Source organism: Thunnus thynnus, chromosome 10 (genome assembly GCF_963924715.1).
Source record: "Thunnus thynnus chromosome 10, fThuThy2.1, whole genome shotgun sequence".
Taxonomy (NCBI): domain Eukaryota; kingdom Metazoa; phylum Chordata; class Actinopteri; order Scombriformes; family Scombridae; genus Thunnus; species Thunnus thynnus.
Window position 1 is genome coordinate 13,608,711 of NC_089526.1, and position 16,441 is coordinate 13,625,151.

The 16,441-nt window shown below is 40.7% G+C and overlaps 2 protein-coding genes across 6 annotated transcripts in view; one reads left to right on the forward strand and one right to left on the reverse strand.

Moving 5' to 3' along the window:
• The first annotated feature begins 1,527 nt into the window (after window positions 1–1,527).
• Window positions 1,528–10,601, forward strand: flot1b (flotillin 1b). 2 transcript variants are annotated; one of them, XM_067601106.1, is made up of 13 exons: window positions 1,528–1,686; window positions 3,002–3,063; window positions 3,835–3,910; window positions 4,381–4,471; window positions 5,927–6,070; window positions 6,262–6,381; window positions 6,752–6,847; window positions 7,033–7,185; window positions 7,279–7,460; window positions 7,680–7,725; window positions 7,943–8,080; window positions 8,842–9,006; window positions 9,111–10,601. In XM_067601106.1, exons 2-13 carry the CDS (start codon window positions 3,021–3,023, stop codon window positions 9,138–9,140), a joined length of 1,284 nt encoding a protein of 427 aa, XP_067457207.1. In that variant the 5' UTR covers window positions 1,528–1,686; window positions 3,002–3,020; the 3' UTR covers window positions 9,141–10,601. The 2 variants fall into 2 exon arrangements, with proteins under 2 accessions (XP_067457207.1, XP_067457208.1); XM_067601107.1 differs by lacking the exon at window positions 9,111–10,601 and having other exon boundaries at window positions 8,842–9,015.
• A 65-nt stretch (window positions 10,602–10,666) lies between these two features.
• ddr1 (discoidin domain receptor tyrosine kinase 1) overlaps window positions 10,667–16,441 on the reverse strand; it is a 40,559-nt gene continuing 34,784 nt past the window's right edge. For all 4 annotated transcript variants that reach the window (XM_067601110.1, XM_067601109.1, XM_067601111.1 and 1 more), the window contains 6 exons: window positions 15,954–16,255; window positions 15,737–15,864; window positions 14,579–14,776; window positions 14,206–14,473; window positions 13,817–13,966; window positions 10,667–12,908 (listed from right to left, as the gene is read on the reverse strand). In XM_067601110.1, the coding sequence (XP_067457211.1) occupies window positions 12,768–12,908; window positions 13,817–13,966; window positions 14,206–14,473; window positions 14,579–14,776; window positions 15,737–15,864; window positions 15,954–16,255 (1,187 nt within the window). In that variant the 3' untranslated portion in view covers window positions 10,667–12,767. The remainder of the gene's footprint in view (window positions 12,909–13,816; window positions 13,967–14,205; window positions 14,474–14,578; window positions 14,777–15,736; window positions 15,865–15,953; window positions 16,256–16,441) is intronic.

Genomic DNA, 16,441 nt, shown 5'->3' on the forward strand with positions numbered 1-16,441 from the left:
GTTTCATTTTAAACGTTTCCACTATATTTATTTGACAGCTTTCGTTAGTTTTGAGATGAAGATTTGACGGTTAAGATAACAAGCTTTTAAAATACAACACATTGTTAAAAATTAAACCAGTGGTTTCCAACCTTTTTGGTTTTTCAACATCTTACAAGAAGCAGTGTGTAGTCGGGTCACATTTCAGATGTCTATGAGTTGTTAACAACTCCACCAAATAGTGATTTTTCCCTCTATACTTCTCACATGGTTTCACTTCAATTAATGTTCAAATGATCCAATATTTCAACAAAAATCAAAGATTAGAGAAAAAGTCAAAAAACTGAAAACAGATTTGTGTATCAGAACTTTGTTTTTTCTTCTTTCCTCCCCCACGACCACTCAGACTTATCTTGTGACCTTTTGGAGGGGCCCGAACCCTAGGTTGGGAACCACTGGACTAAAGTAGCATTTGAACATTTATTCGTAGTGGTTTTGCATACATAATAAGACAAGGCAGACAAGACATACTTAAACCAGGTAGTCATGTACAATACAAGTACAATAAAAATAAAACAAATAAAATAAATAAATAAATAAATTAATTAATTAATTAATAATAAAGCCCCCATCCCATGAAAAGAGAGAGAAAATATATATACATGATATTGAGCTCAAGAATAGATGCAACTGATAAAACAAAAACTGACACCAAAATCAAACAGAAGCACAGATTCATTCTGACGAGTGGTTATTATGTTTAAAAATGGTTTTCATAAATCAGATTTCATAATTAAACATTGTATCTCCTGGTAGCAGAGGTTTAATTCAGAGGAAGTGAACAGGAAAAATGTGGTGAGAAAGAGACATACATACTCTGTCTAGCTGCATGCTCGCTATCAGTCAGTGAAGGACAGTGTGGTGAGTCCACTGGCTTCATTAAAGTGTGTCATTGCGTGGTTGCCAGTGGTAGCAAACCAGGTAGTCATGTACAATACAAGTACAATAAAAATAAAACAAATAAAATAAATAAATAAATTAATTAATTAATAATAAAGCCCCCATCCCATGAAAAGAGAGAGAAAATATATATACATGATATTGAGCTCAAGAATAGATGCAACTGATAAAACAAAAACTCAGGTTCTCTACATGCAAAACTCTCACCAGTTGGACTAAACATATGAAGCAGTTCAAGCTAGCTCCACTTCCAGCAGCTACAACAGTAACATGCTGCTTACACACTGATGCTTCAGTATTAATAATCTAATGATGTCATAATATATCTGTCAGAGGGACGAAATGACTACTTTTACTCTACTGCTTTAACTACATTTTGCTGCTAATACTTATGTACTTTTACTTAAGTAGGATTTCTCATGCAAGACTTTTACTTGTAATGGAGTACTGGTACTTTACTAAAGGATCTGAATACGTCTTCCACCACTGTGCATGACACATCCCTTGTTTGTAGTGCATCCTCTCTACTACGTCACACACAGTGCAGGTGTAGTTGCTCCGGTCCATCGCTAGATGGCGAAAGTAGTGAGGCCGAATCTGAATGGGCGTGGTCTTCTTCTTCTGTGTGCTACACAGACATTTTTGTCATTCCAGTTTACGGCTGACGGGAAACGGCTCCTTACCTGACCGTGAAAACAAACCCCTGAATACTTAAAAGGGCTTGCTTTTTCTGTTGACTGAATATCGGTAAGTTGATGACCAACTTGATTCGTTGTATCGTTTAGTCGTTGGTAATAGCTGTAGTATAAACACTGGCTTCTGTTTTTTTTCCATAGGCGTTATCTACTCCTGAACGAATCCGTTTCCTTTTAACTGCTAACGGCTATGCTAGCTGTCGTTTGCTGAAGTTGCTTTGCTGCAAACTTTGTAGCCCGTTATTCGGTGTTAGATAGTCGGACCGCGTTGTTTATTGCAGCTCTAACTATTATTTAACAATATAGTGTATATCGTGGGGTTTTGCACAAAGGGAACGAGTCGTACTCTACACCGACCCGACTGCTCTGATGGAGCTGATGGGAAATGTGGAGGCTTAAGTTAATTAAGTCTTTCAGCACGAATGAGTGACATAGACATGTGTCTCTTGTAGCCTGCTAGCATACATGTTGACTCCCTTTACACCCAAATAATCAATTTCTTCAATAAAAAACTCTAGCTAACTCTTCAGATGAGATGTTTAAATGTAAAAATGTATTATTGTTATTATTTTATGGGATTGGCATCAATTCAAAATGCATTAAAGATGCACCGAAGTCCAGAAAATAGTGTGTGCCGCTGTCATTAAAGGACGGGTTCACAATTTTTCAAGTCTGTCAGGTGTCCATATGAACACTGAAAGAGGTTTTTCTCGCTGTAAAAGATCCCCTTCCAATGTGCTTTTAATGTAAGTGATGGTGGCCAAACTGTCCGCACAGTCATTTTGTGCAAAAATGCATTTCAAAGTGTATCTGAAGCTTTTATGAGGCTTCAGCAGTCTGAGTTAGTCATATGGATATCTGCCACATTTACGGTCTTTTTCGCATCAAATCCCCTCTTTGTGTTTCCTTGGACAGTGTGTCCCTGTTGAGCTGCGGTGGAAGTATAGTAACAAAAATAGGGACTTGGGCATTAAAAAGACTGTAATGTTGAAAGATATCTACTTGATCTGACTAATTTGGGCGGCTGCAGCTTCATATTTTAAATACATTTTTGCACAGAAGGAGGCTTGTGGATTTTGTCCTCCCTCACTTACATTGTTAGTGCGTTAGGAAGGGATTTTAGGATCTCAGTATGAACAGGAGGAATGATTATGGCAAGAAAAACCTATTTCAGTGTTCATTTGGGCTTGTGACTATTGTTTTAAGGCAGACTTGAAAAATTGTGAACCCATTCTTCAAGTTGAACAAACAGCTGTGCACAAATAAACATTTTCTTTCATACATAATATTTTCATACATAATATTATTTTATTTCAGTTAACTGTTGAAATGTTCAGACTTTGACAAAATTTTGCTTAAAATTTCAGCCTCAAAGCAGCAATCAAGATGTTTTACACATGTGGACCCAATGAAGCCATGGTGGTGTCCGGTAAGACAGTTGCTTGATTTATCTTGCCTTTATACTTTTTCTCACTAGCACAGGATGTTTAGAAACACAGAAAATTCCCTGTTTGGCAGCCCTCCAGCCTCCACAATGCTGTAATGTTGTTACAAGCTTTTCAGAGGTCATCGTACTACAATGTAATGTGTCATAATATATTGTTGTGAAAGGAGACTCATTTCAGAGCAAGAAAACTGTGTCATGACAGTGATTTAATCATCACATGTGCTGTGATGATGCGATTGAGCAACACTTGCTGTCAGTTGGGAGTAAAGTTAGCTTCTTTTGTGTACTCAGCATCTTGGCCTCGGTATAATCTGTGGAAATATTGGACTGGATCACCCTGGGCAAATATTTTATCTTTCCAGGCAGACAGTGGACATCTGTCAGATGGCAAAAATACCTTTGATAATACAATACATCCCGCTGCTGGATAACCAATTTCAAAAAGAGACTTTTTCCTTAAGGTTTGCATAAGTAACACTGTGTGGACAAATCATGGTGTAATATAAAGAGTGCTGAGGTCACACATGTGGCTAGAGTTCAGTAGGAATTTCCCAGCTTGCTGTAATCTGTAGGCTTTGTCAATTGGCTTCAATGTGTTTCACAAAAGGTGTTGTGGATGAATTGCATTACTCACATTTCTTATAATGTGGGGTTGTAAGTTGAATGCTGACCTTGACCCAACTAAAGTTAACTAGCTGTATGTTGCTACATGGTGATGTTATGTTTATGTTGACCTTCTCTCTCGCCCTCCAGGCTTTGGCCGTTCTCCTCCTCTAATGATTGCTGGAGGAAGAGTGTTTGTCTTCCCGTGTATTCAGCAGATCCAGAGGTGATCCCATTTCCATTCTCTATTTCTATTATTCTATATTCTGAAGGTACTACATACCTGCCTGATTTGATGTGTTGGAAGGGAGATCATTTTCAACAAAAGACACATTTGTTACAGTTAACAATAACAAGTAAATGTGTGCTGTATCTGTTCTGTTACTGGGCTGCTGCTCATATTAAGAGCTTAGGGGAGTGGCCTCTGTGGATGATAATTGATTTACTTTCCCCTGTCTGTCTCTGTTGCTCTGCTTTTTGCTCTCGCTCTCTCCTATTATATTTCATCCATTCCTCCCTTCCTTTCATTTTTAACATTACATGTACATTCTGTAATATAATTGTGTGATGTTTTGTGTGTATTTTTGCTACATGTATGTTTTTATCTTGTGTGTACTCTGTGAGCCACGGCAAAGACAAATTTCCATTGCCTTGTGACGAAGTTTTCTGATTCAGATTTTATGCCCTTTGTTTTAGAATCACTCTCAACACGCTGACTCTAAATGTGAAGAGTGACAAAGTCTACACTCGCCATGGTGTCCCCATCTCTGTCACTGGCATTGCACAGGTATGCTTTGAGGACTGGATGATTTAAATAGTACAGGGCTATTACTAAATATGTGTATATTTCCATAAACAAAGATATTATAATAGATTGGAAATACTTTGTGTAGACTCTTGTAGGCTGGGAAGAGAGGTAGCTCGTATCTAAACGCCTGTCTCCAGAAATAGGCTGTTGCACATACAGGCCTGGTGCTCTCTGTGTGACCTGCATACTAATGGAGGGTTTATAGTATGTAGGGATAGGAAGCAGTTACGTAGTATGTAGAGAGCACAGAGGACAGTTAAACTAGTCTAAACCTAGATACCGTATTGGCCCAAACATAAGAGGACCCCCCCTTTACCAACATCTGTCTTTGGAAAAACACACTGTCACACTTGTCCTGTTGGGAGAGTTTCCCTAAGATACTATTTATCCAAGGAGAAGAGAGTCCTAATCCTTGAAGCCTTTTCTCTCGTAAAAGTGAAATATTACCATTAAAGCAGAACGTAATTCGCACATTTGTGGAGCTTGTCTATCAGTCACACTCTCTCCTGTCTGGCTGTTGGAAGCACAGAAATGATTTTCTCCAGCATATACAATTTTTCAGATTGTCTTTTTGTCTTGTTAAGCTCCTCATCCACTGTGACAGAATTCTTGGCTGCTTGACAGATCAGTCCGCAATCCATTTCTTCACTAAAGACGTGGGGAGAGGCGTTTGACTTGTTTTCACTCGTCATGAATTTATGCCCTTCGTGGCAGAAAAACAGGTTACATGAGCCTTCGGAAACTCATGCGGGTTAAACTGAGCTAATAAAACTTTTAGGACCAACTCTAACAGACTCACTATAAACTGACTTAGACACATCCACTAGCCCAGCAGCATTAAGGCTACAAGCAACCCATAATGCAACACTCTTTGTAGGAGTGGTAGACTCTCATTCAGAAATGATCTCTGACCTTGTGAACATGTAATTGTCCTGTCCTCAAATAAAAGAAAACTCTCACTTTTTCAACTGTAATTTTCAGAATAAAACATTATGTTATATTCGGGCTAGTACAGCATTTGCAATAGCAAAATGACCCATCAAAACAAAGCCCACGGCATTCATGTTTAGTTTTTTAAGGCTATTTTCTGTTAGTAAATGGATAACACTTGAAAAATATTGGACTGTGGACCCTGGTTCAATGGAACACCCCATAAATAAAGAATTTAAATGACTCGTTGGTTTTTTTGTAAAGGAAGTTGCATATTTTTGCATGTTGATTTTTATACTACTCATGGGGTTTATTAAATTGTAAATGGCTTAAAGATGTTTAGATTTCTGTCTCTGTTGAGATCATTTTATGTTGTATCATAGTTCTACTGTGGTGCTTACTGTTTGGCCAAGCTATTGCCTTCAATCAGTCAACTCTGTCACACGGGCAGATTCAAAGGTCTAGACCCACGCAACCTTTTTTCTCTTTTTTTTTTTTTTCCAGGTGAAGATCCAGGGACAGAACAAGGAGATGTTGGCCACCGCCTGCCAGATGTTCATGGGCAAGTCTGAGCCTGAGATTGCCCAGATTGCACTAGAAACACTGGAGGGACACCAGAGAGCCATCATCGCCCACTTGACTGTGGAGGTTGGTGCACTGACACTTATTAAAATGCATTTGTTTGGCATTTCCTGCCCATAAAAGAAAAGGCAGGAAATATCTTTAATGGGCATTTCCTTCCCATAAAAGTTAGTTCAGAGGCTTTATGAATCAACGCCAACTTACCCACCAAGTGTTGATGTTCCTTGTGACTGTAATGACTGTATCTTTTTGTGCAGGAGATCTACCAGGACCGTAAGAAGTTCTCAGAGCAGGTGTTTAAGGTCGCTTCCTCTGACCTGGTCAACATGGGGATTGGTGTTGTCAGCTACACGCTCAAAGATGTTCATGACGATCAGGTACTTTATGTCTGTTTATGCCACAACTAATTACAAAAATGTGATAATCAAGACATCAGAGTTATTCAGGCAACAGGAAGCTGTAGTGTCACTGTACGCCTGCATCTTTTTCATATAAAAGCTTTTAGTGTTTGATTTGCTCTGTTAGAGTAATGCACTTCAGTGATCGCTATTGACTCACAGTCTCTGACTCAACCGACCCCTAACCCCCATACATTAGGGATGAATTAGGCCTAAGTGCTTTCTGTGGTAATCACGCCATCTCTTGTTTTTGTTTGTATGATCCTCCCCTTTTTACTGCTTGGCCTGTGTTTTCTTGTGGTGAATCGTCACTAATTCCCCCTCTCTCTTGTCTCTCTCGCTCTCCTAGGACTATCTTCATTCACTGGGTAAAGCCAGAACGGCCCAGGTGCAGAAGGATGCCAGAATTGGAGAGGCTCAGTACAAACGAGATGCTGTCATCAGGGTAAAATCATTTGTTCTTGCTTCATTTCTGTTAATTTGTCTGTTTGCCTCTATAGACAATGTGTGAATGCTTACAGAAGTGACAATTATGTTGTGCAGTATAACTTTATCATCATTATGATAATCCAACATTTGAAAAAAAATATTAAATCCCTCTATTCCTGTCCTGGCACTTTGTACATACAGGAGGCTCAAGCCATGCAGGAGAAGGTGTCAGCTCAGTACAAGAATGAGATTGAGATGGCAAAATCCCAGAGAGACTTCGAGCTGAAAAAGGCAGCCTATGATGTTGAGGTCAACACCAAGAAGGCTGAGTCAGAAATGGCCTATCAGCTTCAGGTACAGTACTCTAGTGATTTTTTTATGCTGGTGAAATTTTGGCTCGGTTAGATTAATATAGGAATTTCCCTTTTCCTGTTCTTCGGTCGACAGGTGGCCAAGACCAAGCAGCGCATTGAGGAGGAGAAGATGCAGGTTCAGGTGGTGGAGCGAACACAGCAGATTATGCTGCAGGAGCAGGAGATCACCCGTAAGGAGAAGGAGCTGGAAGCTAAAGTCAAGAAGCCTGCAGAAGCAGAGAAATACCGCCTGGAGAGGCTGGCTGAGGCTCAGCGGTGAGTGCAAGAGCGTAATATTGTTGTCTTATATAGTTCTGATGAGAGTTGAATAACTGTGAAAACCATAAAAATCAAATGACGTGTATCCGAAACCTGAACCGCATCAAGAGGCATAAAATGAAACTAAAGAAAATCAGTTATTACAGTTGAACAATTTGCGGCCACAGGAGTGTCCATTTGTACGATTGATCTCAGTCTTTTCTTCTCTCTTGGCAGCCTGCAGCTCATCATGGAGGCTGAGGCTGAGGCCGAGTCCATCAGGGTGAGTCCTGCAGCATGTTTCCCTTCTTTTCTGACTCACTTTTTACTGCTATTTGTGAAAAGTGTTAAAAATGCTCACCCTTTCCTCATTTAATGGATATCATATTGCATTTGTATCTTTCGTTCTTTTCCCTTTTACCGAGTGTCACTTCTGTTAGTGCTTGTCGTTCTGTGCACTTCTATTGTAATCTTAAATCTGTACATTTATGTGTGTATAGATGAGGGGCGAGGCAGAGGCATTTGCCATGGAGGCTAAGGGCCGTGCCGAAGCGGAGCAGATGAATAAGAAGGCAGAGGCCTTCAAGCAGTACAAAGAAGGAGCCATGGTGGACATGCTGCTGGAGAAACTGCCACTGGTCAGTATGGGATGGATGGATGGATGATAGAGCTGTGCAATGTGGGTTTTTTTTATTAATCCGTAGACTTGCTGTTGTCTTCACAGCATAACGTTATGATGGACCCTTGGTGTTCATTTTATTCATATATTTTTTGGTTATTAATCCACATGAAACTAATTTTGCTCCATTCACTTTACATAGATTTTTAAAAGTATTAGTTTTCTATTATCCTTGTGACTTGCTGTTATCATCAGCAGGGCCGCATGACGGAAGGTCCTTGGTATCAATTTCATTGTGAGTCACATTATTGTGATTCACATTAAGTCACATTGATTATTGTTTGAGGATTGTTTGTCCACTCTACTGATTTCATGACTCAAAATATTTTCAAATTATTTTTTTACATCCACCTACATCCTCCTGCTTCCTTAATGAAGAGTTATATTATTTTTTTTTTCATTAACCAATATTAAGGTCTTATTTGATTTTTCTGATATTAAGAGATTTCTAAAAATACATTTGTTTTTCTTAGAAATTCCTCTTTTGCTTCTTGTGGCTCTCAACATATTAAAATATTCAATTCAAGAAAAGGATCAGGTTTCCATATTAAACCCCATTTTTATCTATACAGATTGTTGTGTCACTTTGCTCTTTTTATATTGTTCCCATCACATCATTCATGTGGGAAGAATTTACATTTTCTCAAATATTACAGTAATCTGTTCTCACGTGGAACCTTTTAGAACATCCTGTTCATTATGTTCTTTCTTGTCCTGCAGATGGCAGAAGAGATCAGCAAGCCACTGTCGGCCACCCAGAAAGTCACCATGGTGTCCAGTGGTGGCTCAGAGGTGGGAGCGGCCAAGCTGGCTGGAGAGGTGCTTGAAATCATGACCAGGCTGCCTGCCGCTGTGGAGAAACTCACTGGGATCGACATCTCTCAGGTACACTAGAGTATGCATTTGAGTTTGTGTGCGATAAACAGATAAAGTATCAGACTGAGAAATGAAGTAATAATAATCTCATATTTCTCTTGATGACTTCGCAGGCTACAGGAAGTCCCATCCATGTGCATTAAGAAGAGAAAGAGAGGATGTGTCACCAATACTCAGACAAGAAGCTCCATATCTGCTCTTTGGGCCTATAACCACTGTTGTGTCACCACTTCAACACTGTAGTCCTGTCTGATTGTTTGTGTGCATGCATGTTTATCCCTAGTGTGTCTCTATTGGATCGTCCTCCATCCTCTTCCAGGGATGTGAGTGCTCATTAATGTGGTTTCTAGTCATGTGCCTGATGAGTGCTGGTGTGCTAGCTGCTATGAGTGATAGCAGTAGCAGCTGTAAGGGATATGATTATTAGCCAGTGATGGTCCTTGTAGGAAATCCTTTGTCTTTGATGCTTTATATAAAACCCTCAATATGCAAGTTTTTTATTTCCTTGCTGTAATCAGCGTTATTTTCCCTGCATAGGGACTGTGTCAATAAACTGCCGTTCACTTTAGAACTTTTTAATATAGACAAATTTTATGGCTGTAGTCAGTTTTTTTTTTCCTGTGCCTTTCAAGTCATAAAATGCTGCTGAGACCTCTCACCACCACATAGTGTTTGCTAGTCCTTTATAAAAAGACAAAGGTGGGGGTGTGCTAGTTTATTTCATAGGTCTTGTTGTAATCGCCAGTGCACTGCAGATTATCTGACTACATTATCGAGCCCCAAAATCATATCAGCTGCCCTGCATGTGGAAGGTTTTTAATTTGTGTTTCAAAATGAAGGGAAAGGAAGTGGTCGATGGAAACAAAGTATAAGGGTTTCCTGTTGAAAGCAACGAAAGTGTGTTGTGGTGGGAAAAAAAGTGTAGGCCTTTGGCTCTGCTGCAGTGTTTTCTTGAGGTTTGGCTTTTATATGTCAAGAGTGAAGAAGTAACATCACAAACTAACCAAACTTTGATGTGCTTGCTGCCTGAAGTTTAAACTGACATAAACCAACATTTGTTGTACTAACTATACATGATCTTATGATGCTGTGTATTGTAGATTTTGGCTCATTTTATAACTTGTAGATACGGGAGGTTTTGAAAGACTTCTTATCAGGACCTCACAGGCTGCCTCTCTTTTTTTTCATCCTCTTCACTATCAGTCCAAAGTTTGCCAGTTGCCAAGCCTTATACATCTTGTTACCGCCAAGTGCCTGGTTAAGAAACTCCTCAACTATCTAACTTCTAGTTTGATAGAAGTTTGAACTTCTATCCAACTTCTCTCTTAAGCCTATTGCAACTCTGTCAGGGAACATTTCCTATATCCAACTGATCATAAGCCATGCTGTAGATGAAAGCCAAATGTGTCTCTACTCCTTTCGTATTTTCTTTGGGACTAATCTTTTACCTTTCTTATGAAAATTGTGTTGTTGCATATCTGTCCTTTTTTAAGTTAACATAGTTATAAGTGTGAAAGTTTCTTGCTAGTGTTAAATATTCAACACGTAGGTATCTGTAGTGAAAAGTTAATGCAGACAATAAAAATATGGTTTAATTACTGAAACTTGTTGCTGTCTGTTCTTCAGTCATTCAGGTGACTGATATAATACACTGTGGAGCACACGTTCATTTAACTGAAAAGGTTAACTTTATTAAAACATCTACAAAAATAGACAACACAATGAATTACAATAGCATCAAGGTAGCAAGCATTCTACAGAGATACAGAAGACCCCAAATGTAACAAAGAGCTTTCCATATATTAGTAAAGGATATTACAATTCTGTCCTTAAAATATGTACATACTATTACGTTCAGCTTCAAAGACAAAAGGACGAAATCAGACATCAAGGAGTGTCTAAGTACATACAGTATATAGAAAAATATGGGTTTAGTTGAACTACAGTGTATCAAAAATGACTCAAATGGCACAACCATTTGCAATCAGTAAACATGTATTACTTGATAATCTTGATCATGTCAGGACTGATTTACAGTGCTATACAATCAGTAAGGTAGATCCACTGATACTACCGCAGTCAGCTTAAGGTACTAATGTGGGATAATGCAGAGATTGATGCTGACATTCACACAAAAATCAGGACTCCCAGCATTCCCTGTTTGAGCAATGCCATGACTGTGTTTTTAAAATACAGCAATGCATTTGGATAAGCAGAAACAGATTATTCGATGAGTAAACATGTCTGAGCACACTGAAAGTTTCAGAACAAAGTTTGTCATACGCTTAAAATGAGATGAAATGGTGCCATTCCATTTTTTTTTTTTAAATAATATTTTACATCCAATGGTTTGGCGATGCCTTGTAGGAGAGGATTTTGAAAAGGCAGACAGACTGTGTCTTAAATACATCTGTGATGCATGTTGATCTCCCTTGTCAAATATCTGAAATCACTGCGAGTGAAATGCATTAAAATCCACCTTGACAGGAATCATATCAGGCCCCTCACAGAGAAGGATTTCATCATGGCCGGGGATACGCATGTAGGATTTAAAGTGCAGCTGGTTGTGGAATTTTTCATCTATACTTTGCATCTGGGTCACAGCCAGATACAAAAAAATTGCCAAAACACCTGAGCAGGCACATCTGAAGATGTCCCGTCCACTGCCCTCACTGGCAGCAATGTCTCTGCCTGGAAAAGCCGTTCCAGTTTGTGGGTCAAATCTCATCGGCAGCAGCAGAATCTCCTCTTCTGTGCCTGTTTCCTCAGAGAAGTCCATTAGGCACAAGGGATACAGTTCTTTTTCTCTGTGGCTCAAAATCTTCTTGAACTTTTTTGATGGGGGTCGGTGGTTGAGGGCAGAAAGGGGGCTGCTGTTGTCTGGTCCGCACCATTTCACATTAGTCCACTTAAAAGTTACAATTGTGGATGTGGGTCACTGTGTAAGGCTGTGGGGCTCAAAAAGAGGATCAATAAAGGGTCAAAAAACAGCAAGATCTGCTGTCACTCAGGTTCTAGTTAGCTGAGTAAGCCATCGTTAAGATCTTTTTGTAGACTTTGAGTGAATTAACATTTTTTTGTTTCTGAGATGGGCCACTGGGGCTGAAGCTGGGAGTAATTTTACTGAAACACATGGCTTTAAATGTGCACAGTAGGCTGTACATACCATAAATACTAAGACAACAATCCTTGTGTGCAGTTTGTCTCTGTACTGTAGGTGCACTGCTCAGCCACAACACCGCATAAGCACCTTCAGCTGTTACCCAGCATGTATTTGAGATGTTGAGTTGACAAAGTCATGTCACTTCAAAATTGTACATTTTCTAGTTCTCTATGGTCAAAGTTGTTTAGCTTCCGCAACGTCCTGTTACCTTAACTCTACTGCACTTACCACTTGTCACACAAACTCTCCCTGTATGTTAAGTATCTGAGAAGAGAGAAAGTTCCTATGCAGACTGCACCCACCACCAACCACTGTGAAATGTAGCTCGATCTGTTACCTATCTAAAGCTGGGGGTTAGTTTGGTTTTGGGGTCTGACTTGGAAAAAAAACCGAACCAGCGGCATCTCAGCCCCATCCACCCAAGAAGTACAAAATATGAAAGCGAGCAACCCACTCTCCCTCCTCATCTGCTCCTGCTGTGCAGCACCTCCACCAAACCGATTCAGACTCCTCCCTCGCTTGTAGCGAGGATGCATGAACGTGCAAGACGTTTCCGCTCTTAACGTCGCCTTTCTTCTTGTGTTTCTTATATTCGGTCTTTGCATCATTACACCATGTTCATGGCGTCCTCGGTGAGAAAGGAGTGGATGTAGCCAAAGGACGGGCGGAGCTTGCAGTCTCTGTTCCAGCAGCTCAACATGAGCTCGTAGAGACCCTGAGGACACACAGCCGGCTTGCTCAGATACACCTGGAGGGGAGAAAGGGACGAAGACACACAGAGGCCGGGATTAGTGGTACAGCTTCCTTTTTCATACTTTGTGGTCACCTCTTTCATGCCATGATAAAGGGATCAAGAATCCAGAAACATATGTAGTGTAAAGAACAACTTTATAATGAGATCAACGCGTTTCAGCTTGTGGCCTTCATTAGGGTCAGATGTCTTGACCTCTTCAGACTTGTTTCTTTCTCCACCTTGGGAGCATTTGACGTGCCAGAAATCTCTGCTATGCCATGATAAAAGCCTTTAGGCCAACACATTAGTTTGTAAATCTGGGAATTCAAATTAAACAATAACTTAAACATCAAATTATTACTGAAATTTAAAATTTCACTAGTTGTTGGTCTTTCAGAATACTGTGTTATTGACTTTAGTGACTCTTAAGACATTAAAAGAAATATGTGAATATGTATGTGTGGGATAAAATTTGAAATGTTTGTGATCTGGCTGTATTTATCTATATAATTACTAACTGCTCAAACAGCTTAATAAGAGCAGTGGGTGTGGACCAGCTGCCAGTGGGTCTCTGGTATCATGAGTCACCACACAGTCTGTCTTATGTAGTTTGTTTTCTGGTTGCTGCTTCACTTTCAGTGGCATAAATTACATGATGAAACCCAACAAAAGCCCAGTACAAGAAAACATCAGACAGTCAAGAACAGCCTTAATGAGCACAGTTATTACTTGAATAAGTGACTGAGAATGAGTGACACTGAAAGCCTCTTCTCTTATTTAGATATACTGTCCATCATCTGAGCTTCAGTACATCTTAACAAAATATCTAATGAATCATAATTTAGATTGTACACTATGTCTACACGAGAAACAAGAACATGGGCTTCTGTATGCCCCTACATCAGTGTGTGTGTGTGTTGTACCTGTCTGCCCTGGTCTCTGAAGAACTCCCCAGCGTTGTCAATCACTTGTTCATCTGTCAGGTTTGAGTACGGCTGCTCCTGACAAACGCTCAGCATCTCCCACAGAGTGACCCCGAACGCCCACACATCGCTGGCTGTGGTGAACTTACCCTTTGAACACACGCAAACCCATCTCCATCAGTATTCATGTTATCATTATCATCAACAGCTGAATTATCATAAAATGGCAAATTGTTCACTGTGGGCGAAGGATTACAGGTTAACTGGATTTATTTTATGTTTGTGTATATAAAGTAATTATCAGGGATTCATCATTTTCAGATTTTTGCAGATTTTCCCACCATCGCACACCATCAGATGCACAAACACACTAATTTCTGTCCTCTCACCATGAGTATGCACTCCCAGGCCATCCAGCGTATTGGCAGCACAGCTCTGCCTTGGATCCTGTAGTAGTCTCCAGCGTACAGATTCCTGCTCATGCCAAAGTCAGCTATCTTGATATGACGCTCGCCGCTCGGATCCCCTCCGCTCTCACCCCTCTCACCCCCAACCAGGCAGTTGCGTGTGGCCAGATCCCGGTGCACAAAGTTGAGGGAGGAGAGGAACTTCATTCCTGACGCAATCTGGCTGGCCATGGAAATGAGAGCCGGGTAGCTGGAGGCAAAGATCACACATGAAAGGAATCGTAAATAAATCAAAATTGTGTGTGTGTGTGTGTGTGTGTATTTTAGTTTGTGTACATTTGTCTGCATGTGTTACCTGATGGTCGGGGTGTTGTGTGAAGGTCCAGATTTGTCCAGAAGCACTCGGTGGGACAAGTACTGGTTCAAGTCTCCACATTCCATGTACTCTGTGACCATGCAGAGGGGGTCACTACTCACACACACTCCCAGAAGTCGGATGATGTTCGGGTCTTTCAGGCGAGACAGGATCTTAACCTCTTTCAGGAAGTCATTCCTACCACGGTGAGAGGGAAGAGTGAGATGTGTCAGAGAGTTGGAGGGGATGTATAGAAGAGAAAACTGGTGGATTTGGAGGAGGAGGTAAAGCAAAGAAGAGGTAAAGAGTGACAGATGTTGATCTTGGGCTCCATTCTGGTCTGTAAATAAATCTCTTCAATATTTTGTCCCCATGGTGCATTTTATAAATATTTAAATCAAACTACTCCCTGTGAAGTGAGAGGGTTACTGATTCCACAGTCTCCAGTTTTCACCTCATTGATCTGTTTTGCTGGTCGATATGTTTGTGTTGCTCTGGCTCTCACCAAACCCCCCACACACGCTGATTTCACCTGACCAGCGCAAAAGGGGCAGAGAGCCAAAGTAAACAAGTGGCTGGTGAAGTGAGTCAAACATCGAGAAAACCACAGAGGCCACAGGTATTTTTCTGAGGAGCTCGGGGACAAAAATGCAGGGCTAAAATGTGAGAAAAAGAATCTCTGCTCTGCTTCTGCTGGATATGTAAGTGATATCAGGTAATTGCTTCCTTAACACATTGGCTATAAGAAATTTATAAGTTGATATGGTATGTGAAGGCTGGCTGCTCTGAGTTTGTGTTGGAGTCTACATTCTGGCCTGTAGAGATCAACCTGAACCTGAAAAGTAATATTTCAGCAGATTTTATAGTTTCATCTAAAGCTGAAAAAAAATATTAAATGGTAAATTCCCAGTTTCCACCAGTTTTTAATAATTTAATGATATGACTTCTCAAGGAGGTTTATCAAATTTCCTGACTCCTATGTGTGTCATACACCTCTAAACATTCCCTGATATTCCAGAAATTCCCTGACCAGAAGGACTCACACACAAAACACAGGAGAGAGGAGAGAAGGGGATATATGCTGTAAATGCAGAAACAAAAACTGAGAACCACACTGAAGTTTGAGTTCAGGCTCAGCTGTGTATGATGTTAACAAACCTGGCATTCTTGGAGGCGTCTGGACGCAATATCTTCACTGCTACCAGGAGAGGGCGACCTTTTCTCACATTGAAGGGGAACTCCAGGTTGGGAAGGTCCTGAGGGTTCTCAATTTCACACAGGTGCACCTTTCACCAGCAAGACACAGACACTGTTAAAGCACAATCACCCTTGCACCCACCCACAACACCACTGACTTCGTCATCACATTCCTCACCTCACCAAACTGTCCCTCTCCCAGTTTCTCTTTGAAGATGAGAAAGTGTCGCGGCAGCTCTGGCAGCGGGGAGGCATCAGCTCCGGGGCTGGAAGAGGCCAAGGCGGGCACAGCGTAGGTGTTGTTACCGCTGACACCCTGCAGGCTTACAATGTCTGCCTCAGCATAGTGGGGGACGCTGGGAGGCAGTGGGGGAGACACGGGGGGAGACAGGGAGGGGTAAGGAGGGGAGCCAGGATAGGGGGGAGGCTCGTCTTGAGTTGGAGGGAAACCCTTCTCCATGTCCATGTCCAAGCCACAGGCTGGAGGGAGGAGGAAGAGACAGACAGGGTGGATGAAATGGAAAGATTAATTTAAAAGAAGAGGAACTGTTTGATTAAAAACAACTTTGTTTTGCTTTAAGCTTCTTTTGTGAAAGAAAAGATTGCATGATATCACTGTCAGACAACTTGTTGTAAAGAGATAGTTTGGATTAGGGGGAATTTTAG